The sequence below is a fragment of the Chelonia mydas genome, chromosome 3 (assembly GCF_015237465.2).
Source record: "Chelonia mydas isolate rCheMyd1 chromosome 3, rCheMyd1.pri.v2, whole genome shotgun sequence".
NCBI classification, from domain to species: domain Eukaryota; kingdom Metazoa; phylum Chordata; order Testudines; family Cheloniidae; genus Chelonia; species Chelonia mydas.
Window position 1 is genome coordinate 135317138 of NC_057851.1, and position 27918 is coordinate 135345055.

Below are 27918 nucleotides of genomic sequence, written 5' to 3' on the forward strand. Positions count from 1 at the left end.
TGTTGTCCAGGAGGCAGGAGGACAACTTGTTCATTTCAAATCCATTGTCCAGAAATAATTTGTTTCACTTGGGCCACACTTTTTTTTTTTTTTGGCATTTCTTATGCAGTTATTGGCTATAATGGAATCCAAACCACTTATTAGCTCATCCGCTATCTTGACTACCCAGACTTCTTGCTCAATTCCAGAGATTTACTTTTCAAACCCAGTTTTCTCAATTTTTGGACAGTTGCCTGTTCCCCAGTCCCTGTCTCTATTTGAGACCAGTTAGATCTTTTTAGCATTCAATAGCTAAACTCCTTTTACCGTTGTTTAACTGCCAAGATCTAAACAAAGACTATGGGGCTGATCCTTGTACCTTCAAGCTTTGCCCCTCCAGCTTGATGTTCCCTCATTTGTCAATGGGGACTTTCACTAAACATTTGTGATCCTCTGTACTGTCCAGCCTTATGTTTATAACAATCCTTCTTTTTGTGACCTAACTTTTTCAGCACCAGCATTTAACTAAACTGCTTCCCTTAATGTTTGCCTCATTGCCAATACCCCTTGTTTTGCAAATCACATTTAATAATGTTTCCAATGCATAAAAAGTGTCATGAACAAATTAGAATTACCGGTTCCACTGTGTAAATTACACACAGATCTGTACTTACACAGCTCATGGGGATCAGCTTCCGTCTTCCCCATTGGTGGCTACTTTCTTTTCTGGTGGGCTGCTTCTAAGAGACTGTGGCAAATTCCACAGACTCACAAAGTGTCATTGGTCTCCTTTTGCTGACTTTGAGCTGCATGTTGAAGTTCAGCTGAGCTTCTATAAATTGGTCCATTACTAGTTTGTCCTGGAAGTCCTCATTCAAATCTGGAATCTGGAACACAAGTCTCCTCAGGTTCTCTGTCTGTTGAGCTGGGTGCTCTTCTTTTCTTCTCCTTCTAGCCCTTAGCTGTGCCCTGGCCAGCTCAGACTAATGGCTGGCTCCACACTGCATGTCAAGAGCTTGTTCCAAATCTGAACTATACAGTCTGTTTTCTGGAGTGAATTCTGCAGCACCATCAGAGCTGGCCACTCAAGTTGGCTTCCAGAAAGCTGCCACTCTCTTCATCTCTCCATCCATTCGATTAGGCTATGATGTACAACTGAGCCAATTCCCCCCTCCCCCCAGGATTTCCTCCCTCAAAGATAATGGACATTTGTATTACTTGAGCTGGAACAAGCTGACCTCTCCCTACTGGGTCTCTGTGGGTTACAAATGGGGAAGAAAAGTACTGTAAAGTGTTCTGTCTTAGCCAATTCTCTGGCTGCCCTCATTCCTCAGCCAGGAAGTTGACATCCACAGGGGTCTGCAACACTTTTAATTCCTTCTCGAGGTTACTTTTTTGTTCCTTACATCCAGACTGGGAATTTTCTAGCCACTGCTCCAACTAAGTTTTACTATTTAAGACTGCCAGTTATTTCTCAGTCCTACCTAGGAAACCCCCAAATGTTGCTTTAATTACTTTTGAAATCTCTCCAGCTCTTCCTTTAAGTCTTTTTAGTTCCTTCTGGGACATCTCCAGCTTTTGTTTTCATTTCTTTTGGCCAGCATTAAATCCCAGTTTGATATTGATTTGCTTTGATTTTTGGGAGCACCTTCGTTATCTGTTCCCACGGGGGTCAGCAGGAATACCAGCTCATAATTTCTCTCTTTGGAAGCTCTCTCCTGCAACTAATACCAGTGTTCCCCCATTGGCATGAGCAGTTAGCCAATATTCAGGGCCTTGCCAGGTTGTTTCCATTAGGATGAGAAATTGATGATACGAGCTGGGTGATATTTTTCAGTGTAACCTTGTTTATTTACAGAAGTTTATACACATTCCTGTATTCCTGAGCACAGTAGAAACAAACAACTTCAGGAAGTTTCCTGGCTCAAAATTCCCCAAGTCTGCCACTCCAGCAACTGCTGTGCCCCAAAAGCAGTGGCCATCTGCTTCCTCTCAGAATCATATTCACAACTGCTTCTCCAGGCTTTCTCCTGGCTTTGTGCCCCTAGCACATGAACCAATATCCTAAGCCCTGTGTTTGCAATCGGGGAAGCCCTTCAGTCTTTGCAGCTTAGCTCTGACCAGCCATATGCCTTGGACAGTCCCTCCATTGTTTGTAACTGTCTCTACTACATAAAGGGACTTAAATGTTCTTTCTGTAGAGGTTGAAAGAATGCTTGGCACACCCATTGACTTTAACTTGGTCTGTCATTGTCTTTGGAGCAAAGGCTTACCTGGTGGCAGCCTCTAGCACCTTTCTTAACAACAGGGTAGACCCTCTAGGTCATCTTTTCATTTGTTAATGTGATGTTCTTCATCAGAGGTCCTTACAAGCATCTGGTATTCTGCAGATCTCATAGCTTGGCCATGGACAATCCAGTCGATATCTCTCACCATAAGACCCTGGTATGACTGGATATGTGCACCAGTTCAAGGGTTCTTCCACTCCTCAGACTCAGGCAATGTAGCTTACGATTGAATGGAGTTTGCCCTCCACTTCTATGAGTTATTAATTCACAGACATGTAGATAAAAAGAATCATGTCAATCTAAGTTTAACATTGTCCTCTACTGCTATCCACATGAAGCAAAGCTCTGGAGGGAAATCTTCTAATTTTAGTGCATTCTGTGGTGGGGGGAAATTATTTCATGAATAGAAGGGAGGAAGGGGCTGTTTTTGTGGAGTTTGATCATGAGTGGTTTTATGAAGCCTCATCTCTCAGCCAGAACTTTGCATAGTTCAAAGCCCTCACTGCTACCCTCTTCAGTTTGGAGTTACCCAGAATCAGGATAACAGAGTGCCCAGAAGGATAAGCAGCCATTATCACTACACAGAACCATCTGAAATAGAGATTGCTCAGGGCAAATACTTTTAATAAAAATGGCACTATTGCCACAAAATAAGAAATGCAGAAGAAAATGAAAGCAATCAGACCTCTAATTACACTGACATGAGCCTCAGTAATGGTGTCACTGGAGAGGTTTGTGTTTTTCTCCATCCTACTGGTGTGTCTCCACAGAGAAGTGATTAACAGTACGGCGGAAACAACAAATATAAAGAAAGGAAAGGAATATCCAAGCATGTACAAAATAACAAGGCCAGAAGATGAATTATGTCTACATTCCACTCTGGTGTTTCCTGACAGATTATTCGTTGAATTGTCTATGTACTTTCTATCTATGACATTGGCTGAAGGGAGACAGGTGACCAAGGAGACCAGCAAGGAGCCCATGAGTAGCTGTGGCATTAGCCCTGATATTCTCTGCTTCAGCCAGAGGAAGAGAGGTTGGCTGAAGTTGGCAATCTTCACGCAGTAGAAGACACTGAGCCAGGTAGCAAACCAGAGGCTGAGAGTATTTAGATACATCCAAAGAAAATAGAGGTTTCTCCATATATCACACTGTCCATTCAACACTGGAGATAATGCAAAGAAGATATTGTTAATGAATATTGTCCTCTGTAGGAAAAATGTGGAGATGCCCAGGCTAGTCAGGATAATGTCACAACAGGTCAGTTTTCTGCATCTGATCCACTCAGTGCAATTCACAATGATCATCAATCCATTTTCTATAGTCCCTGTAATGAACTCAATTCCTAAAATGATCAAAACCAATAATAATCGCAGGAAACATGGTTCTGCCTGTGGTCACTAATGCTTGCCCAGCTTCTGAAGCTCTTCATTAAAGTGCCAGGCTTCCGGTATCTTATTGGGGCCTGCACTGTCCTGCCTTTGTATCGCAGCCGAAAGTGAGATGGGAGATGTTTTCAGCTGTTGAACTTGGAAGACTCAGCTTTGTTTGTTGGGATGCAAATCTCAGAAAGATTCTATTACGTTTGTGATGATCTACTCCTTTCTCATGCATTTTATTTGTATATCCACTTCCTCATTTATGAGCAGTGACTGTCTGTGACCTGCTTCACAGACTTTTTTCTATTGATCTTCTTTCCTGATTTTTATTATTGATTTTAATTATTGCTCCTTCATTTTCAGATTAGACTACTACTATTCATTCTATTTGGGGCAGCCCTAGATACCAGTCATAAGTTGCTCCTATCGCACAATTCAGCCATGGCTCTCTTTCTGTGGGTTCCAGTCATGGGAGATTTTATGGAGTCTCCTCTGTCAGCCTGCTCTTGGCATGGTTTAGAGCCCTCATTGCTGCTTTCTTCCTCTTGGGATTGCCTAAAATCAGGATAACACAGTGCCCAGAGGGATAAGCAGCCATTGTCACTCCACAGAACCATATCAAGTAAAGGCTGCCATCAGCAAATGTTTTTGATAAAAAAAAAAAGACCTCATGACACAAAATAAACAATACAAAATAAAAGGAAAGAGCTCAGAGATGTAACAGCACTGTCATGAGCCTCAGTGCTGGCCTCCCTGGAGCTGCTTGCATTTTTTTCCATCCTCTTGATATGTTTGCACAGAGAAGTGACTAACAATTGTATGGATGAATTAAAAAAATATAATGAAGTGAATGTACGTTCCAAGCATGGATGAAATAATATGGCCAACGGAGGAAGTATCCTTATATCTACATTTCACTGTCGTGTTTCCTGGTAGTCTTTACTGAGCTGCCTAAATACTGGCTACATACACCCCCTGCTGAAGGGACAGAGTGATCAAGGAGACCAGCAAGGAGACAGGCCTGCCAACAGCAATTCCAGGCCCCAGGGCTAGGGCTGTCCCTAGGAGGGTGTGGGGCCCGGGGCGGAAGTGACAGATCTGTCACTTCCGGGACTGACTGCACTGGCCAATCGTGCCAGCCCACAGGGCCCCCCAAAGCATGGGGCTCGGAGCCCCTGGGCAATTGCCCCTTTTGCCCCCCTCCCCCCGTCAGCAGGCCTGCAAGGAGACCACGAGTAGTTGTGTTAGTAGCCCTGATAGTCTCATCTTCAGCCAGAAGAAGAGGGGTCAGTTGACACTGGAAATCTTCAGGCAGTAAAAGACACTGAGCCAGGTGGCAAACCAGAGATTGGCAGTAGTTAGATACATCCAAACAGTGCCTTCAAATTTCTTTCCCCTCTCCAGTCTTGGTCCTGCTGTAACCTGCTGTTGTACTCCCCGTTTGAGATTCCCAGCCTGTTTTTTCCATCTCAGCTTCTCTTTAGCTTTGTGACTAATTTGTTCCTGAAATCCTCCAATTTTATTTCTTGTCTCCTGCCAATGACAAGACAAGGAGGTATTTAAAATAATTACATCTTCCATTTGTTGTTTTAACTCCTTGTTTTGCTCTTCTTCTTTTTCTCTTTCCTCCAATTTCCTATCTGCCAGCAAGGAGCTGTTTCTATGCAGCCTGTTTTCAGCAGTTTGGCTTTTCAGGACTAAAAAGGTTAATATTTACTAACAAAACCATAAAGGTGGCTCTCCATAATTCACACTCTGCACTCACCATTTGATGTAATATAAAGGGAACACTATTGATCAACATTGCACACTGTACGAAAAACTGGAGATGCCCAACCTAGTCAAGATCATGTCACACACAGTTAATTTTCTGGTTTTGAGCCACTCAGCGCAAGTCACACCACACCTATTATCAACCCATTTGCTACAAACGATACAATGATTTCCGTTGCTGAAATAACCAAAAAGATTTTATCAAGTCTGAATCCATGGTCTCCTAACCCTGCCCACCTTGTGAAGGTCCAAGAGCAAAATGTCTCACTGTAACGCTGAGGAGCTGATATCTAAATGGGGCACAACCTCTGCTTCTGCCTGTATATCACAGCTGAAAAGAATTAGTGAAAATTTTAGCAGTTGATCATGTTAGGCCCAGCTGCATGCCCTGGGATGCAAATCTCAGAAAGATTCCATTACAGTAATGATAACCTACTCCGGTCTCTTATTTATATTATGAGGGGATGTGCCAATGTTACTAGCCACTTCGCTGTGAACTTACTGACTGTGATCATGTTCAGGTTTTTTTTCCCCCCTTTTCCAGCTTTGAAAAAATTATTATTTTAATTATTTGTACTTTTGTTTTCACTCTGGACTGCTGCAGTTCATGCTGTTTCAAGCAACCCTTTAAATCTAATCAGACTGCAGCAATGGCTCAACACAGAGTGACATGATTGCCACAACAGGCCTTTGCCCAGCTGAATCAGAATCTGCTCCACAATACACACTGTTGGTCAAAAGGTTCACCTCAGTTTTAATATTTAGCGATTTAAATTGTATATGACTAGTCTCCGCTTATTGGTCTGATTAATGAATATTTACTTTATGGGTGACCCTCAGACACCTCGTTGAAGATCAGAGCGTTATTGTGCCAGATGCTATAAACTTATAACAAGAGACATGCCCTAGTGCAAAGATCCTACACTCTAGGATGACCCATTTATAAAAGGTCAATGGGTGATCAAATATATATGGTTCCTGTAGGGGAAGGGTGTCAAACATACCTCCATGACATATATATTTAGACATAATCAGGTTATGTAGCAGCTAAGCTTCCATTTTGAAAACAGTAAGTTTCTTTCTCACATGGCTTCAGAGAGAACTTTCCAAATGCGAATGGAGTGTAAACTGAGGTCATGCTGTCTCCCTGAGTCTGCAAGACAGCCTGAAGCAATGGCTCAGACATATGGACTCCCCCTATCCTCTATTAATCTCCTTGACGTGTCAGCTCTAAACTCAAATGATGGCACTTCAGTGTCAACATTAACTAACCCAATGTGGAGCACTTTAGTGGATGGAATAGGAAAGGATTGGGAGTGAAGCCCTTGATGGTGGGAATTGGTAGTTGCTGCAGGGAAGGAAATGCAGAGAGAACAACAGTGGAGATGCGCGAAGACAGAGAAAGAGGAACAAAGGGCAAAAGTAATGGTGGCCTAAATGGGGATATATTGTTGCACAGGGATATTGAATCTGACAATGAACTGCTCAATAAATAACAAATGCAAGTTCACTTATTACACAAACAGCATTTTCCCCATTTTTCTCTGTACAAACATCCCCCTGATCTCAGTGAGAGATACTCTGTGGATTGAGGGGTCTGTGATGTTCTGCATTGATATCCTAGCCCATACATTATTAAACATGGAATCCACCCCTCTCTTCCAAACGAGTTTGACATACTTGCTTTAGGGCCATGTGTTTTCAAAAGTCTCATTGTAGAATTTGAGATTAGTGGGACTTCCAGTATTGGAGATGACTGAGAAGGACATTCTGGTATATCTTTAACTAAGACAAACCAGAGGATTTCACAGAGCGTGGTTAGTGGTGGCATTTTCTGGGCTTAACTCAATTCTCACTTTAACCTTCTTCTAAAGGGCTCCTCTCTTATTAAGCTATTTGTACATATTTTTGGTGAGCCTAATTTTCAGAGGCAGCCTCTATTTTTGCAAGTGCAATCCATAACACTTGCCTAATTATCTAATTTGTGGGCACAACCCACAGATTTATGGGAAGTTACTCAACTAAGTGCTTAGAAAAAGCCTGGAGTTTATCACAGGAGCAAAACAGTGCCCAGGACAGCAGGACAGAGCCTGTTTTGAGGGGCCCCTTTAAATGTCAAGGCCAATATCTACAAATAAGGCAGCATTTTTGTATCCCTCAGTTGCACATCATCTGTACACAACAAACAATCCAGATGAACTCTAGTATTAGGAAACAACTAAACATATACCATAATACACATAGCCTTTCATTTAGGCATAGGTTGTTAAACTTTTCTTTGATAGATTTCTCTTCCTGCCCTCTCATTTCTGCCTCCTTCAATACCCTTCCCACTGCTCTGGAGCACTTGGAGAGGGGAAATCGATGACCATTTCTCCCTGGCAAGAAATCTCATACATGGAGCTGCACAGAAATTGACAGCTGTTTCATCAGCCCTTTATCTTGTCACCTACAGCAGTGAGTGCTCTGTGGGAATAATAAGAAGAAATAGTTGGCTGCAGGACTGCAGCCTGTGGGGGATGGACAAAGGCTAACAAGACCCAGGAGAATTTTCCCCATCCCACCAGCCCACATTTCAGAGGAGAAACATTCAGCACCCCTCACCCCCCAGTGCTATGGTTAGCAAAAGAAATTCTACCCCAGCCTTTTAGGGGCTTCACTGGCTCCATCTGACATCTCACACAGTCCCCAGTCATCAGAGGAATTGAGCCACCAAGGAAGGAAAGGACATGGGGACCAGGAAAGAGATGGAGAGGCAGGAGATGGGAAAATTGAAGGGAAGATATTTGGGTAATACAAGGAAAACACAGAGGAAAGGAAGGACAAATGATTAACAAAGATGGGAGAGGCTTGACTAGGGGAAAGTAGATTGTAGTTACATAAAATTACCAAAGGGAAAAACATGTGTAACACCGACACACTCCGGTTGTCAGTGAGCGGGACTCGTCCCCTGGGATCTCCGGAGCTTAGTGGATGAGCCTCTGCTGTATGAGATAAAAGCCACACAGCCCTTAGTTAAGGCGGTAGCAGACTCATTAATCTCTCTCCAAGTGGTCTCGGTGCCACTAGATGGGACAGAGCACCACACCCAGGAGGTGTGTGTGTTACACGTACAACCTGACAAGAGACAGAATTATAACTGGAAGAAGTGTCTTCAACAGAAAAGGAGATGTGAAAAATCATACTTGAAGGGAAAAATTTTAAAGTATTAATAATAGAACAGTTAGATCAAGGGATACAGACACACTAAAACAGAGGAAACCAAAGGAAAAAAAGACTAAAATGGCGAGAAGGCAAGGAACAGGGAAAATGAAGAAAAAACAAAATCTAGTGGGACATATTGAGTAAAATTCATACCTAGTATAAGTTGGAGCAGTGCCACTGAAGTCAAAGAAATGTACAAGTTATCTTTACATTGTCACTACACTAGAGAAAGTCTGATGCCAAAATGTGATCAACCAAAAATGCACAACTACTTGCTTTTAGGTACCGGGGATATGAATTTGAAGGAGGAGGGGGTGACAGACATTTTTTATAGATGGTCATAAGAGTCTAATAGTCCCATGCTTGTATGGGGGAGGATAGGCTGCATTTATCCTCTAGGGTAAGAGCCATTAATTTGCAGGAATACATATTTTATACATTGCTGAAATAGTGATGTTTGATTTTTTTAAAATTTGTTGTGTCTTTTCCTTACTTCTGTTATGAAATATATGAGCACGTTGGAATCCTATAGGCTTGATCGAACTAGGCCCCCATTTTATGCTCTGCAGCTAATCTAGGGCCATGTCTACACTACAAAGGGCGTTTGGGGTGCAGGCAGGCTGCCCCAAGGCTGGGGCCAGAGAAGAGAACTCCACAGTCCTCACCCAACCCTCTCCCCGCTGGCAGCAGTGAGCTCCAGGGGAGGGGGCCCCCCTCTCCTCCCTGGAAGCACACTCACAGGGCACCGTCACTGCACGTGTACCTCAGGTCCAGGAACCCCACCTCGCCTCCCCTGTGGTGGGTGCCGGGGGGGGGGGGGAAGGGCGAGGGCTTCCATCACATCCAAACATTGATGGAGCCGGGCCCCCTTGTTTGCATGAGAATGAGTACAGGACAATGGCACTGAGGACTGGCACTATTTTCAACAGGCGGTGGGAGTAACTGCTGAGAGTAACAAAGGCATAGACAGCACAGGTGCGGCTACTGTCCCAAAGCTGACTGGACCTATATGCCTCTCGCCTGTTGACTGCAATGATGCCTGCCAAAGTCATCAGAGAGTGGCGTGGGAAAGTGTGTTAACACACAGGAAGAAATAAGTCAGCCAGACCTAGAAACCTTGAGGAGTCAGTGTACCTCCATGACAGTTTCATCAAGATCTCTCAGGAGGATGCAAGGGACATCCCTGTGTCACCAAACAAACTGCTCCGCTTGCACCCCCATCCAAAAACTTAGAGGGGAATGAAAAGCAGGTAACTCTATATCTGGTTATTGTACCACTACTTCTACTCGTATGAGTAAAAGGAAGAAAAGTCGATACCTGTGTCCTGCTATTTAGGTCTTGGGCTGGGCGCCATCTTTACATTTAAAAATTGTAAAGAAAAATGCATGCACGCACTTACCAGAGGTCCCTTCCTTTCATCAGGCTCATCTGTGCTCGGCTGGTGGGACTGGCTGGACTGTGGTGGAGTCTCAAACAGGTCCTGGCTCGTTGCATAGCTGGACCCCCCCCCACACTCACCCTCTGCCACACGTTCCCAGTAGGGAGTTGCAGCTCAGGCTCCTTGGAGGTAGCTACAGCGGTCTGCGGGGGGCTCTCTGCCAACTATGCCATGCTGCTTATTGTAAAAGCAGCAGGTCTGTGGCTCAGAACCAGATCAGTTGTTGTCCTCCCTGGCCCTGTGCTATGCCTGCCACAGTTCCTTTGCTTTCTTGAGGCACTGCTACTGGTCCTGTTGTATCCCTTCACCTGCATCTCCTGTGCAATCTTTTCATAGATGCCATATTTCTACAACAGGTCTGAAGCTGTGCCGGACCAACCTCATCTCACTGCAGGCCCAGGAGATCCAGCATCTCCTGTCTACTCCAGGCAGGAGCATGTCTAGAGCACGGAGTTGGCATGGTCGGCTGGGCAGTTGCTCACAACAAGGGACAACTGCTAGGTGCGCTCACCAACCTGGGCAATCAGGAAATGGCATTTCAAAAGGTCTTGAAGGGCAGGGAAAAGGGGGTATAGCTTCTGATCTCCGTGTGTATGGGGAGACTCTGGCAAACCAGTAAAGTGCCTGAAACCACTATGGCTTATTGCTAAAAGCAGCCAAGTCAGCAGGCTGTAAATTGGCCATTCAGCTCTCTCAGTTTGACCAAGGCAGGAGCTGGGGGGAGTTTTGGGTGCCACAGAAAGGGCAGCTTGATCCCGCGTCCTTCCTCATAAGAATTGTGTTGAAGTGGCTGATACATGCGTTTTCAAAGAGTAGGATGTGCCCCAGGAATGTCTGTTGGGGCCTCAAGGCTGAAAACTCTGGAAAAACCCACACCTACTTAATCAATAATCAGAAGGAACCTCTTGCTTGACTATTGAAACTGCTTACTTAACAAGTTTTCTTTAAGGGACATGTCATTCTATTACTAATGTATAAATAAGGGGGGAAAGTTTGAGGTAGTTGGACTCTTTTTGCAGTCCCCACCAGCAGACCGAAGATTTGGCCACCGGAAGCCACTCGAGAGCCACACTCAACTTTGGTAATTATCAAGGGTTGGGGGTGTTTTACTAACCTTTTGCGGACGTGTGTAAGTGCTTGAGACTAAGTAAAGTTTAGCTTTAAGTGAAAGCCCTCTTGGGTTGTCCTGTTCGTGCCAGCCATCTATCGGTTGGACAGCCGTGTCTCCCCTGATTTATTTCCTGACACCATCTTGCACACAGTAAAAGTTACCAAGAGCTTTGGGTTGAAAGAACCCCAGGTAACACGTGACCCCTGGGCAGCAGAGTTCACAATCGTGACAAGGCGTTCAGTGTTGGTCACTGAGGAACAGCTGCTGGAGAACTGCTAGGAGCGACACTGGTCATGCAGTGCCTACACTCACTGTGTTGAGCTCAGGACATTGACCATAGCTCACTGTTCTGGGGATGGTTTTACTGTGTCATCATAATGGAGCACTTATATCAGCCAGAGACAAATTTTAGGGCTGACACAAACACAAATATGTCAACAGAAGTCAATTTGTGTGGATCTGCTTTGTAGTGTAGATGAGGCCTAAGTGTAAAGGGCAGCCCAGAGGTATATGAACTACCAAAACATTTGTGCCCTTTTTACTTTAAATCAGCTCTTTAAAATCTTCTCAATGGCAGTGAATTTATGGCAAAACATAAATAGCCGCAACCTGGTGCCTCACGGGGCCTGGTTTGACGAATATCGCCATCTGAGGAGGACTCATCTGTTTGCTCAACCAGCACTGCCTTCCAGATAAAGTGTGTTTAAAACGGGTAAAACGGGGGGAATGTTCTTCCACTGGCTGATGGCACATGGACCCAGCTGCAGTCATTGGGAGGCAAATCAGTTCTGGATTCCATTACAGACTCTCCATTTCACACCCACAACTTTGCATCTTCAGGTGAATTGTAGTTTACAGTAAATGACAGGAAACAAATCACTGGTTAGGTAGGTACTGATTTTATTATTTATTATTATTAATAATTTGCAGACAAAGGGTTCAGTTGTCTCTTCAGAGTTACTGGGGGAGGAAGTGTAACCACTTTGTTTGCAGTAGCTGGACGCATTATGGATATAGGCCTAATAGGCAAGATCTCTCAATGATCCCACTCAAAGGCACTCTTCTGTACAATCAAAGGCATTGATTCCTTTGGACTTTTCCCTCTAGTGTTAGCTAATGCAGCTGCAGGTCACTGGCTAAAAAGAAAAGTGAAAGAGAGTTTGCATGTAAGTCCCTAGCAAAAGAAATGATTCTTTGGCTCATATACTATGGCTGGGGCTCCAAATCTAGGCATTAAAGAGCAAGAGATGCTAGTTTCCAAGTGTGTGAGATCCCTGCACTGGGAGTGCTCTACCCACACCTGAGTAGCAACTCATTCTAAGCACGAGTGAAGGCCTGTCAAAATAGCTTCATTTCAAAGGGTTAATCTGTTTTAAAAGATCAGGTTGCCCAGACTATCATACAACATAGTCAAATCTCAGTAACTATTACAGGTAATAGCGTTTTAACCCTTACAGAGGGCTACACAGACATACAGTTGGCTTCCTGTAACTGGTTCTGCATTGCTCAGGTACTCTCTCCTCTGCTGAGGCACTATGACATAGCTGCCCAGAACAAACGGAAACATACGTGGTTAGCTAGTGGGACAAGTGTGGATGCCCAAACATGGGTGTGATAACAGAAATACTGGTGTATGGACACATATTGAACCATGGTACTTGTAAACTGGTTGAGGTGACTCTGCCTCTAGTCTAGGTACATCACAGCTAAACACTGTGGAATGGACAGAATGTTATTTCATACTCCAAAAACAGGCCCAGGGCTGGATCATCAGTAGGTGTATTTTGGCACTTGTCCACTGAAGTCACCAGTGCTACAATGATTTACGCCCACCGAGGATCTAACCCCAAGCACTATCATAGAGCAATCCAGCAGACTGACAAAGGTCCAGAAGCGTCTCTCAACCTAGCTCCCGCCTTTCTTGCAGGGACCAGACTAGCTACAGACAGCTACAAGCTACAACACACCCGTGTATCATCATTTAGATGTTCCCAATCACTTCTAGACAGCAGAAACAGTATAGCTGCTCTCAGGAAATTCATTTTAGACTTTCTGCATAAACTTTCAGATTATAAACCCCTAAATTACAGGGCTAAAAATATATTACAGCCTAATTGTGCTGCTGCATAACTGACTAATAATATGGCGCCTCTAGTTTACTGATGGAAAAGTCCAAGATATAAATGCCTAAACACTTTTTGCTAATATTGTAGTAGACAGTTCTAGTCGACTTTTAACTGAAAGCTCTAAAAAATGTAGAGGCGATAAATAGGCCAGCTACAGAATGTGTGCACTAGCCACAGGTTGAAACAAATCAATCTACCCAAGCCTATAGAAGAGATGGTTTGCATGGGGAACTGCAATAACTCAAGTGCCTAAAACCTTTATTAGCCCAGATAAAATGGGTGGACATTATTGTATTGCTGCGAATTATACCTTGTAGGACACGCACACAAATGCTACGAATTACACCTGGTAGGACACGCACACAAATGCTGCGAATTATACCTGATAGGACACGCGCACAAATGCTACGAATTACACCTGATAGGACACGCACACCAATGCTATGAATTATACCTGATAGGTCACGCACAGTTCGAATCTAGGCTGAGGCACAGAAACAAAGTCCACAACTGCAGAGTTCCCAAAAGACACTAAGTTTATTACGCTCGAGCGTGGTGCCCCCCTGCTAGCCGGGGGGGACCCTGAATACAGATTATACAAAGGTTATATACTTTTTAGCAAAGCATGTTGCCCTCGTGCATCGGAAACCTTAGCCAATAAACAAACCCTTGTCTTATCTACCACCTATCCCTGCTTGGTGCATTCCTCGTGCTATACCAGTATGTTAATTACACAGCATGGTCCTAAAGCCATGCATCAGTAACTTTTATTATCAGAATGGGAGGCCTCACATCAGGGCCAAGAGACAGGGAGTTAGAGACTAACAAAAACCAGATACTGGGAGTCAAGGCAGGCTGGAAACAAGGAGGAGGATTTTCACAGGGATTCAGTATCTGAGGATCACTCCTCCTGGTGTATGATGTGCTGGCATTTAAACAAAGGTGGGCCCCAAACCAAAATGGAGTCACATGTGCTAACTTTTTCTTAACAGTATTCAACACAGTGTAACGGATAGGACATGGGGCAGCACCGAATAATCAATTTTAAAAACAGCCAAGAAAACATTACCAAACACTTTTGACACACATACCGAGGGATAAGGGGCAAATCTGATTTGCTAGAAACATACATTTGACTGAGCCCCGGATCTTTAACAAGAATTCATGGATACCTTAGATGTTTAAAAGTATCAGCATTCATGGACCAAATGGCTTTTATTACCACCAGGATAGCTACTGTCACTAAAACTTAATGAGTTTTTAATTTTTAGCAAAATCTGGTGTCAGCATTTTCTAGTAAGCTGTTTCACAAAGATCTTTGTGAGCTCCTTTCCCCCATCAGCATGGATAATAGTGCTTCCAAGGGTTCTGAGAAACTGAACTAAGGATTGTAAAATGCTTTGAGAATCGTAGAAGGAAGGCATCACTGAAGGGCAAACTTTTATTATTGTTTCCTTGGAATCATTACCTTAGACTGCAAAACCACAAATGATATGAATGCTCATAAAATAATCGCGTCCAATTCAAACCTCACTTTGTTGCTGCAGTGGTGCCCTCCCCTAGTAGAAAGCCTGAAGGAAGGTCCCAGGAACTAAAAAAACTCCACAAGTTCACCTCATTCCTCTAAATTCTTTCATCGGGGCCCGGGTTCCTCGCCCACCTCCAGCAGCTTTCAAATCACATGGATCTCCAGAGATCTATTTGTGTGGAGGAGGCCCTGTGCTTTCACCCTAGCTCTGGGAACTTCTGGCTCCACTGAATCCTTACAGCCAGGGAGTCTCCCAGGAACCTCCCCTAAGAGAGGAGAACACAGCTCTTGACTGCCCTTTGTAGATGTTCTGTGTGGGTCTGGGAGTGACTATAGGAAGAATGACATGTTGCCGCTCGTTTATCCTGCTTTGACTCCAGAAAGGGGAAACAGTGTTGAATTGATGTCGTTTTTTTTCCCCGTTAGTTTAGCCTTAAAGTCTACATTTTGACTCTTTGGAGGGAAAACATTAGTTAGAAACATCCTTCTATCTTGTTTTTTTAATCATATGGATACCTCTACAGATCCATTCTTTTTCACGTGCACTAGACAGGTTTCAGTCCTGTAAACTGCCCTGCGGGTGTGGCACTGTATTCCCCCGCCCAGCCCAAGAAATTTAAATAATTGATTTCAATCACATTGAGACTTTGGACAACTAATTTTAAAAAATTGTGCTATTGTGAATTTAGACTGAAATCAATAATGAACTAAATTATAAATGCTATTCATAAACACCACGGTTGGTAGGGTCTGGTATTTGAATTTTACAAAACTACTATAGGTGAAAAACAAAATATTGAAAATGAAGGCCCTGATCCCACAGAGAAGTTAAGCAGGTATGTAACTTTACTCACCTGAATAGTCCCATTGACGTCAATATGATCACTTGTGCCTAAAGGTAAGCATGTGGCATAAGTGTTTGCCGAATCAGGAGCTAAAACAGTATTTTTACTAAAACACTTTTTTCTCAGTGGCATAAAATCGATCTCCCTTCAAACCAAAATTGCTTCATTGTTAACAATGAACATGTTTAGACTTTCAGTATATTAAAGTTATCAGGTACGTTTTCATATCAACAGGCCTAAATCTTGAAAACAGGAGCCTAAAGTTAGGTTCCTAAATATTGGTTTAGCAGCCTAAGGGTGGGATTTTCAAAAGTACCAGAGTGATTTAGGACCACAGGTCCCATTGACTTCAAACCTCAAACCCTGACAGAGCAGTACAGCCTGGTTGAAGCATTTCAGTGTTCTTGACTTGGGGAAGTTATATCAGAAGCTGGTGTTGGTTGAAAATTTAGCACAGACTGTTTGCTCCTCAGTTTTCTGTTTCTGTTGTTCTCCCAATAAGAAAGTTAATGAGGACCTTTTTTCATTTTAAATGTGAAACTTCTTAGAAAAAAAAATCTATGTAAAATCTGAAATTCTACTAATAATTAGGAAACTAATTAAAGAAACAAATACAAAACATCCACCTTAGCCACCAGCACGGACAAAAAGCCAATACAAAAATGGATGCTGGTGGACAAGAGTTTTGTAGGAAAGAATTTGTCAGCTGCAAGAAACGACAATAAAGGCCAGGAAAACAACACAAGCCAAGTTACTCTGATTTGTGCAATTATTTTTTATTCCACCACTTGGAAAGAGGTCCCCATAAATCAATACTCTGCCACCATTAGAGTGTGGTTGGTGAACATGAGTTATGCTGTGCTGTGCACTAATGGGTGGCTGGTAATGTAGGTTTCTTGAAGTACTGATGGATTATGGCAGGTATTGGCCCCTGAGCAGTATATTTTTTATTTTAATCATACATTTTTAAAGTTATTACTGCCTGCCATGGAATTATGCCCCAGTTCCAATTCACAGTAGCCCCAGTGATCTTGATATGAGAGCTGTAGAGACCAAAGAAACAACTTCTAAAATAGAGTGAATTTGTAAACACCAGCGTGAATGCTCTGGAGTGTAGCAGACTTACATTACATGACTGTTCGTTAAAAATTAGCTACTTCAGTCCCCAAGTGAGAGAAGGGGAACCAGACCCCCGGCCTGCACCCACTTCGTGGGAAGATTCACTTTCATTTCAATTAACCTCAAAATGTCTAGCCTCCAGTTAGGTCAGGGATTACAACAATCTTGAGCAGTGCAACAGCTGGTTACATTCTTATATGTATGATTTATGCTTATTATATATAAGAATGTAACCAGCTTTTGACCCCATGTAACCCCGAGATAAGTGTGGAGAATATAGCACCACAGAGGACTCCCCCGTCCTGCCTGGTCAGCTGTCCCGAACGGCCAGAAGCCTCTGCAGCCCCTCCGCGCATCCTAGGGGCTCCCCGCACAGATTGAAGCGTAAATTCTTCTTTCCTTCCTTCAATAAAGCGTAGTTTACTATTCTTAGGCCTAAGTGTCCTCCTTTTACTGGTATTTCCCCCCCACCCCCACCCTTGCGGGCACAACAACATACATTGTAACATCTTTCAGGAAAGAAAGACTATCTTTCTTACATTTAGGAAAATGCCATTTCCTAACTGAGTAATTTAATCTAAGTTCCAACAAAGCAGAAATACCTGAACCTTCCTAGTTCTAAACCACTGAATTACATATATACACACACACACACTATATAAAGTTCCAGAAACACTTTATTTAAAAATGGAGTTGTAAATGCAAATAACAAAATAACATACATAATAAATGTAACAAAAATAAATAAGGAGAATGTGTCCATACAAAATAACATAGTAAATGCAAAACGCTTATTACAGAACAAAAGGGTGTAAATGCCTGAATGAACAGAAACAAAATCTTGTGTGGAGAGCCTAAATTTTTCCTAAACCATTTCCTATTTTTCATGTGTCTGGGAAAAAAAAATCTGTTCCCAAGGATTAAACAAAAGAAAGAATTGTGATGGTGGTTTTGGTGCACTAATTTTTCAACACCTGACCCTATTTTCAATTTATTTTTGCCCTTCTGCACCATTTCAAACATTTCCTATAGCCTCTGTAAAATAATGGAGTAGAATATTGAGTTGTACAAGAAGGATATTCTATTTTCTTTTAAATTTTAAACAAATATGAAATTCATTATACCACAAATTACTGGTTTTCTTACATCACTACAAAAATGTTTTTGCATTTTTATTAACTGGTCCAACTTTTTAGTGACTTCTGAAATCCTGTACAATTAAAAAATGTACAGAAAGTATTTTAAACATATGTTATATAGGATTATTGCTGAACTACTAAAGACCATTTCATAAAAGCTGCAAAACTGTATGTGTAACATTAATATACAGAGACTGATGCAAACGCAGGGAAATTCCAGTCTACTAGTTACATTTAACAGAAATAAGATTCCTCCAAATTAGTGTTCTGGAAATACAAGATCATTTACTTTTATTTTTATTATTTCCAAATGTTACGTTACTGGGACAACTTATATAGAAAATAGGTTTATGTAAGATATTTTAAATAGACTTGCTTTTCAGTGGTATAAGCAAGAAATCTACATTAGCAGTCTTCTTTCAGAGTCCTTTTAAATGTATAAGACAGAGACAGACTTACGAGAATTCTAAAGGAAAATATACAGAAGCAATTTATTTGCTTGGGAGTGAAACTGTTGATCAACCGAGTTATGACATCTATCTCCAAGTCTTCAGAAGAAAATTTTACCCCTCATGATCATTCCAAGAAACACACATCGCTTTTGTAAACTTACGTTGCATCTGAATTGGCAACTTAGTATGAGAACCCATTGTCTCAATATGCTTTTAAATGTCCCACACAGTTGTACGTGTAAACTTGTTTTATAGTTTCGACAAACATTTGGAGAGAAATGAGATATTAAATCCTTCTACTTTCATTCAGATCAAAAAGACATTTTGAAAAAGATCAAAAAGTGCCAAATTGTCCTTTCGGAAAGTGGAATAAAAACACTGCTCTGTTGAAACGAGTACAGTATTATCAATTTTCTATGTACATCAGAAGACTGACTCCTATTGATATTGATATGTTCACCTACCACTCCCAGCAAATTCTTAGTGCAAACATAATAGTTGAACTTCGTAAACTCCAAGACAATTTACGCAGCAACAAGGTTATATAAATCACAGAACTGTTTGAAAATTTCAGTAGGCAAGAATGAATGCTTTGCAATGTCTGTCTTATCTTATACACTAATGTGTTATTGTACTTAAAGGCAGTGTATCCTATATAAATCTTCTTATTCAGCATCAAACATAACTGTTCAATAATTCTATACAAACTATAATTGAAGAGGTCCGTTTATAGAACAGCTTGGCACAGGAGACTTGGGGTTTCAGTAACATTGGATGTTAGTCTGCTTGCAGGTCACCTTAAAAGCATGGCTCTTAAAAAGAAAAATCTATATAGGGAAAGACTGCTGATATAATTATGTTTGCAAAGCACACAACCACGAACGGCAAACCTGCCACAATCTGCTTTTCTACATTGGTATCAATGCTCATCTGTATGGTCTGAAAAGGATGTGCATGACAATCAAAGCATCACAGTTAAAGAAAACTGGTTTAACAAACCAACTGCAGTTTGACCATTTTTTTTTTTGTATAAAACCAACATTATGACTCTTCATTTATTTCTAGACATTCCATATTGAAGGTAATTATGACAACAATTAATAATGTCATTCACGCACACTGGGATCTTCCTCCTCCCCATCCGGGTTGAACCTGTTGAAATGTATACTGAAGTCAGGCTTGGATTCAACATTGTCAAATGCAGTTGGAACAGACATGACAGCAGGCCGAAGAGCCCTAGCTTCTGGTTGACAGTTTGGTTGTATCGGAGCGCGGGTACTGTGAGAAACAGGGCTGGACTTATGTTTAGGTTGAGCTGGTAAGACAGGGCTTGTGAATCCCAAGTTGCTCAGAGCATCCAAAGTACCATCAGGGTCAATCATAGCATTAATCACTAAACCACCAAGGAGTGGGGGGAGGGAAATAAAAAACAAAAACGAAGATTAGGGTTTTGTGCTTTGAGAAAAACAACTTTTAAAGTCTCTTTCATGCTTTTCAGCATTTGAATTCATACACATCTTTGATTCCCTTCCCCTGGGTTAAGAGTCTGCAGAAAAACCATTAATATCAATAACTCAGCACTGTTCTGTTTCATTTTCAGAGTCTGAATGGAAATGATGATGCAAAGGTTTGGTTCTATTCATTATTTCTATAATGCCAGAATATTGACAGATGCTGGCCTTTTGTCTGCTGGACCTTATGAAGTAATTACGTGAACACAAGAACATGATGGTGACTGTACCTCTGGCAGAAGCCTTTTCATATATTAAGCCTCAATACTTCAGAGAAACTATACAAAACCTATACAATGCATGATTTAGTTAGAAAAAAGAGAGGGTGAACAATCTAAGACTAGCTGATAATCAGCTTGTATCTGGTACCATGAGGGCCAATAGCCCTTAAACTGTAATGGCAGATGCAGTTCTTATTCACATACAAGGGTCTGTAATTTGTAATATTACTAAGATATTATATTTCCTTCAGTAATACCCTATAGTAGTAAATTCCAAAAATTGATTAAATGCTGCATAAAACAGTAATTTCTTTTACCCATTTTAACTGACTACATTAGGAAGTGGGGAAAACTGAAGTACCTAATAGAGCTTCACTGTACAATTAATTATTTGATATGTTCACTGTGTATTTTTCTGTTTCCAAACAGAATTGATCTATGTTTCCATAAGGTCGAATTCGATTGTCTGAGCACCTAAATTATCAGTGTTTTAATCTCTGATTAAATGTGTGCCCACTCATACATTTTGTTACCCTTCTCAGAACCTCATATTTCTAAGTTTTTTAAGGTAAAGTGACTTAACCCAAACACAGTAATCAATGTAATAGATTAATAGAGGGTTTAAAATCAAATCAGAATACAAACAAAATAGCAAATTACAATACAACATACAAAAAACCAAGACAACACAACCCAACATCACAAAGAAATATACATATACATGGACCATCACTCCATCTTTCCTGTTGAAACTGCTCTTCACCTCACACACATTTATGTGTGTACACATTTTATATGTTGTAGTGTAGGTTCTCTTTAATGTAGTCAAACTCAGCTAATTAATAGTTTAAAGTTGCATTTATTTATTTTATCAGTGCAATATACATGTGATTCACTCTTAGCAATGTCTGCATAGCAAACTTTTATAACTGGAGCGTGTATCTCCACTCACCACACATCCTCATAATAGTCTTGACACAGGAAAAAGCAACAGTTTAGCATTTATTTAGTATTTTGGTAGCGCCATGTATTATTAAGAAATTATTCAGTACTCTGAAGTAGAGAGGACCATGTAATTTTAAATATCACTTTTACAGCATTAATCTGGAAGTCCTTAATTTTTGGACATAATCAAATAACCTGTTTTAGACACTCCCTACATGCTGCACTCCTACTATATTTTTCTTTCTTGTCCTGAATTGTTCTATGAAGATATTAGTGCCTTGGAGAGGTCTTGATTTATCCAAGTTAACCAGGCTGAATGTCTGTTGCCATTCTGCAAAACTGTCCCTTGCCAAATACATACATACATAAAAATACTGAATCTGTCAAGCTTTCCTGATGTAAGTCTCTTGGTTTCTTTTGGGAGTCTCTCTCCTTTTCATTTTAATTCTGGCCTTCTCTCTTCTTTACAAAGTGCATAATAATTTCCTCCCCCATAGTTTTAAAATAATTTAGTAAATCCTCTTTACCGAGATGTTATTCATATTATATTAATGTTTGATTACTGTTTATCATTATTATAATTTATTAAAATAACATTTTGGTTTATTCCTTTTATATACACATTATGGAAGTCTTGTTTTAGCTTACATGGAGATTCTAACTACTTCAAACAGAATTAATATATAATACACTGGTTCAAACAATGACAAAAAGAATTGTTTCTTATATGAACAGTAAGAAACTGGCCAGTGGAGAAAATTTCACTCTTCCCGAGTCATGTAATTTAGCTCAGTTCACAATATATTCTCCCAGCATTCATATTTAGTAAGAAGTGAATAAGATTTACATGGTTTTAATGGAAAATGTCTAACCCTGTACTTCAGAATGATTACTTTTACAAAGCAATGTATTATGCATGAAGGTGGTCAAGAAATTAGGGCTTTTTAATCCACCCTGCAATCTTAGTTCCTTGAAATAGTGATGTTCCATAAATAATTCTTTAATCCAAAGACTTGAATTAAAACAAAATAAATCAATGTGAGCCATTTTGGAGAGCCTTAATATTACCTTACCCTGGTCAGTATTTATTAGGGGTTTCTGCAATACATTTAGACATAATGCAGCAAAACTGTATAAAAAATGAAATACCTTGCAACTGTTTTTCAACTCTTTTCAGCTCCTGCAAGATTGATGAAATCTCCTGGGGAAGAAACATATATTCAAACTTCTAGTGCTACTTTTCACTAAGAAAAAGCAGATTTAATAGTTCAATAGTAAACTTAAAAGAAATCTTCTCATAAGTTATTTGGGTTGTATCTCCCTGTGGTAGGAGCGGCTCTTGTTGGAGATGATGGGTGGGGTGGGGTGGGAAGGGGAAGAAATAACCAGGGTCCCTAACAGATGGCCAGTTAGGTGAGGCTGCACTGCTGTGGGATGCACAACTGGTTGTCCTATCAGAAACAAAGAATTCCTTTGACTGGCCAGTTGCCCACATTAGTCCCTTAAATGGGGTACATGGGTATCAAGGCTCATTCCATTCCTTGCTCATGGACCCGCAAAACCTATTACCCATGAGCCAGACTGAATCCCCTCATGGTACCAGGGTTGGAAAGAACCATTTTGCCAGAACATTGAGGCAGCTAACCGGCAAGGCCTTGCAGGAAAGTTACAATATAAATTCATTTTTAGGGGTTATGGGGAAGATGCTTCACGTCTCAACCTGATTTAGGGGGAATCAAGATAGCTTATACCACAGGACAAGAGGTATTCTGAATGGCAGAGGTCAGCTTGATGGTGGCTCTAATATAATTTACTAGAGTTGAGCACCCAGCTAACATGGTGGCCATGCCTGGAAAGTCTGAGCTGTACAGTCTAGGCACCACAAAAGAAAATTAGGTAACCATGATTATGACCAGATAGTTACCTCACAGCCATAAGGGCTGCAGTCACTAATGTACCAGTACTTACATTACTGATACGTTAACACAAAACTGTAGCTATGAAGTAATTTCATTTTAATATTGTACCGTGTTGTTGTGGAATACCTGCAATAAGGTCAGTTTGGGTGCATCTATAATCCTACCTCTAGAATACCAATTGGGCATGTTAGAACTGTAAACTGAGGCCTGGTCTACAGTATGCGGCTATTTCGGAATTAGCTGAGTTAATTCAAAATAAAGCTGTTTCCGTCCACATGACCAAACCAGTTTTTTCGATTTAAAGGGCTCTTTAATCCGATTTCTGTACTCCACCTCGGCAAGTGGAGTAGCGCTAAAATCGAGATCGCAGTTCCGGGTTACAGGTACTGTGGACGCAATTCGACATTATTGGCCTCCGGGTGCTATCCCAGAATGCTCCCTTGTGACTGCTCTGGACAACACTCTCAACTCTGATGCACTAGCCAGGTAGGCAGTAAAAGCCCCGGGAACTTTTGAATTTCATTTCCTGTTTGGTCACCATCAGCACAGTCCACCATCACAGGCGACCATGCAGAGTCCACCATCAAAAAAGAGACCACGCAGTCCTGGATTCGCAGATGAGCTCCCGCATGGTCTGAACGGGAGGTACTGGATCTCATCACATGTTGGGGAGATGAATCTGTTATGACAGAACTACGTTCCAAAAAAAGAAACACAAATACGTACGCTAAAGTCTGCAGGGCCATAACGGAAAGAGGCTACTCCAGGGACACAGAGCAGTGTCGTACAAAAATCAAGGAGCTCAGGCAAATGTACCAAAAAGCCAGGGAGGCGAATGGGTGCTCTGGGTCACAGCCCCATGCATGCCGCTTCTACTGTGAGCTGCATGCAATTATGGGGGGTGACGCCACCACTACCCCACCACTGTCCGTGGACACCTGCAAGCGGGGAGTTGCACAGAGCAAGGAGGATGAGTTATTGGAAGATGAAAGTGCACAGGCGGCAAGTGTGGTATCCGTTTTCCCCCCAGCCAGGAACTATTCTTAACACTGGACCCAATAGCCTCCGCCCACTCCCAATGCGGGCTCCCGGACCATGACCCTGGAGAAGGCACTTCTGGTGAGTGAGAGCCTGATCGGAGCCACGCGGTGGGGGGTGGGAGGAAACCCAGCCGCACTGGCCTGTTCGCGTTTAGTTTAAAGGACTCATCCCTGCTCAGAGCCTCATTGGAGCCACACGGGGTGTGTGTGTGTGGGGCATTGTGTGAAGCGATCATCCCAGAGAGCCTGCAGGCCCTCCTTTTATATGGCAAACCCACCAGGCATTGTTTGCTATGGGAAAGGCGGCCTGGCAGTTTGAAAGCATTGAAATGAATGCGGAAGAAGCAGAACGCTGCGTGCCGCTAGGGCTTACCATGGCTGCCTGCAAGCTGAATTCTGTTGCCCAGCCTCGTGTGATGGCTTACTCACACCAAAGTAGCAGGCACTTCAGTATAAGAGGCAAAATGCGACCTTGTACAGAAAGAACATGTGCTGTGTACTATGAATTACCTGTTTCACTGAGAAAGTGTCCCCTTTGTTCTCTAAAATGTATCTTTTAAAATACTACCCTCCCTTTTTTTCCTCCTGCAGGTGCAAATGTTTCAAAGCGGCCCCTAACTACTCTGTCCCAGAGGCTGGTCCAGATTAGAAGGCGGAAAAAACGAACTCGGGATGGCATCTTTGCTGAGCTCATGCAGTCCTCCCGCACTGACAGGGACCAGCTGAATGCGTGGAGGCAAACAATTGCGGAGTCCCGTAAAGCGTTAAATGAACACAAAGAGGAGGAACGTTAGCCTTGGTACTGTGGACACACTTTGCTGAATTCACGCGCTTTAGTGGGGACACACAAGACCGAATGTACACAGTCCCTTCCAAAAATTCGAACAGAATAATTTCAAAATAATTTCGTACTGTAGATGGACCCGGAAGCAGCAAAGTTCTAATATTCATAATGCTTTGGAAAGAGCAATGAAGAAACATTCTTCTTTTAAAGCTAAGAGTTTTGCAAAATAGCAACTGACTTCCAGAATCCTTTTGAAAGACTTCTGTTCTGATTAATCCAATTCATGGATTCTTGAAGGTGGCCAAGAAAGATTTGAGCCAATTATCTTGGATTTGATGGATTGACGCAATATCCTTCAGCAGATTCCACATTTGAACATGACATCAGTGTTCTAATATCTATTGAGTTAATAAGATTGAAAACTAAGGGTTAATCAGCTTGTGATTTAGCCCATTGCAAGGAACAGTGCATTGTTGTGCTGTGAGAGAAAGTGACTAGTAAATTCAGTCTCCTTCCTGGTCTCCCCACTGCTCCAGGAAGGGAGTAGACTTGATGGGTGTGGACACTCCAAATACACTGGTGTGACTACACTTCCCATTCGTTTGGGTATGAGGAGGTGATGTAGTAGCTCTGCAGAGCGTGTTTCCCTCTTCTTGCAGGAAGCAGTGGTAAAGTGCAATGGAGTAAGGGGGTAACTCACATGCTCCACTCCCTTGCCCTTGCGCTCAAGATGGGCCACAATCTGGCCTTAAATAAGAAGGAATAACAAATTCTTACTTACACATTTCATAATGTCAATTGAAAAGCAGAAAACAAATGTGCTTAATTTTAAAAGAGGGCTCTTCTGATGATATTTCCTAAGTATTTTCATTCACTTACTTCAAAGCACAACTATTTTTCTAAATAGTAAGGGTCAGTAATTAAATCTGTCTTCCTCAAGCATGTGAAATAATTCTAGTGAGAATTCCTCCGTAAACATAATCCAGATTTTAAATTCTGAGGGTTACTAAATTATTCTTTGCTCAAATTAAATGTATTTTAAGGAGTCGGTGTTTGTTTTGACACCTTGATTTATTAAGCCATTCTTCAGAAAAAAATCTCTCAGGTTATTTCAGGCCATTTCTCACTCAGAGTGACATGTTCTGAATACGCTAGCCTTTGGTTTATGGTCCTAATGTAATATGCCTAACAAAATGCATATAAACACAATGGTTGAGCTACGCTTTGTAGTATTTTAAATGAACATTCTTAAGATGCTGAATTCTAGAGAACACAATGTTTTTCTTGTAATTTTGTTCAATATCCCTGAAGTATGAAAATTTTAACTAATTTAAGAGCTGCTGAGGCAGAAAGTCTCCTAAATCCTCAAATTTTTTCTCGAGATTATTGCCTTGCTTCTTCCCATTTAAAACATGCCCAATCATTTATGAATCAGAAACCAGGTAAAAATGGGTCTCATTCCATCCCAAGAAGATACTTCTTCATACCATGCTTGAAGTTTTTACAATAGGAACTTCGCTTTCAGTTCGTAACTTGTTTTCAATTTCTTCCCAATTCCGGTCTTTGTCCTTAAACAATATTCTATAAACAAGAAATGCAAAAAATTTTATTTTAAAAAGAGATACATTATCAAATACACTGTGTTTCAAAGATCTACAGACCTATGATGTAAAAAAAAAAAAAAAAAAAAAGGCTTTGAAAACCCTGACAAACTGGAATTTGAAATGAAGACAATTGCCACAGTCCTAGCATTAAGGGTTATATTTTCAATGCAATTTGTAGCTAACTCCTTGTATAACTGCTATTGACAATAAAAATTGCAGTCACATCTAAATACTTGCACTGTTTTGAAAACATGTATCTAAATATCACTCCTACTTTTCCTACCACACAGAACTGTGTTTTTTCAATCTGATGTTTTTATAACAGGCAAAAAAAATCTTTTATTGATCTTGTATTTTACAAGACTTGCAAATAGAAGTGAAAAAATAATGTTAATAGATCAAACTTGACTCCTCATTTTCATTCTTTTAAATAAATTAATGGAAAATACAGTATGGTAGCAAAATAAAGAAAAATATGAAGACAGTTGTGTTGTGCAGACTTTATAAACTCATTTAGTAATGCTGATAGTTTTTTTGTTAATCAAACATATTACAGCACATGGTTTCTGAGGGTGGACTGAAAATCTTTTTTCTAGTGACCGAGAATCTTAGAAACCTCAGCTGTATGTATATAACTTAGTAACATGAGAGTTTTAGTACAGTGAAAACAAATTTCCTTTTATTGTTTATTTTAGAGCACCCATTATAGTAGGTGCTTCAAAGACAATTTCTTGTTTTATTATTTCCCTGCAGTATTGAACAGTTTTTATATTCTCTTGCTACATCACATAAATGTCATTTCAGGTTGTCAAAGTGTCACATCAAAAAGAAAAGGGGATCTATGGGTATTTAATGTTTGGGTTACTGCATCTTTATTTTCAAGTAGTGAATAAAAGCCACTAACTATCACTCCATGTGAGAGTATATCCTCAAATTTGCCTTCCCCTGAATAATACAATTAGTTATTAAACAAACGAAAATGCAACTGCAATCATTGCATTTGTTACTGGTATTTCAGAACAAGAAGGAATTTACCTATGTTTTTCCCATTCAGGAGACAGTGGCATCCATAAGTGTCCAGGCAGGGAAATTAATTAATTTAAAGCACCATCAAAAGGCCACACACTTTAAACAATCACCAAGTTAGTGAGGGCTCTCTCCGGAAATCATTATTTTTTATACGTGAAATTGGTGTGATGTGTGGCATTTTACATCTCTTAAAGGCTGGGATTTTTCAAAGCCCCTAAGAGGGTTATGTGTCCAAATTCCAATGAATTGCAGTTGGTGTTTGGCACCAGCTCCCTTAAGCTCTTTCAGAGACCTCAGCCTAAAAATTACCATCATGGTAGAAGGGTCTGTTTTTTCAAAACCTGTGCCCCTTTATTATACTTTAAATTTTGCAGGCAGCTCAAATTTGTCCTAATTGCTCCTCCTGACTTTGCTACTGATCTTCACGGTCACTGTTGTCTCAATATCAAACCATAAACATCATGAGTTTTTCTTGTCAAATGT

The 27918-nt window shown here is 41.2% G+C and overlaps 2 protein-coding genes across 15 annotated transcripts in view; both read right to left on the reverse strand.

Annotated features, from left to right (window-relative positions):
- Nucleotides 1-2719: 2719 nt before the first annotated feature.
- On the reverse strand, nt 2720-3574 carry LOC102938395 (taste receptor type 2 member 7-like). The gene has a single exon (XM_007057994.4). It carries the CDS (start codon nt 3572-3574, stop codon nt 2720-2722), a length of 855 nt encoding a protein of 284 aa, XP_007058056.4.
- A 13876-nt stretch (nt 3575-17450) lies between these two features.
- Nucleotides 17451-27918, reverse strand: part of CEP170 (centrosomal protein 170) — a 188873-nt gene continuing 178405 nt past the window's right edge. For all 14 annotated transcript variants that reach the window (XM_043543338.1, XM_043543343.1, XM_043543345.1 and 11 more), the window contains 3 exons: nt 26290-26383; nt 22209-22260; nt 17451-19775 (listed from right to left, as the gene is read on the reverse strand). In XM_043543338.1, coding sequence (XP_043399273.1) covers nt 19489-19775; nt 22209-22260; nt 26290-26383 — 433 coding nt within the window. In that variant the 3' untranslated portion in view covers nt 17451-19488. The remainder of the gene's footprint in view (nt 19776-22208; nt 22261-26289; nt 26384-27918) is intronic.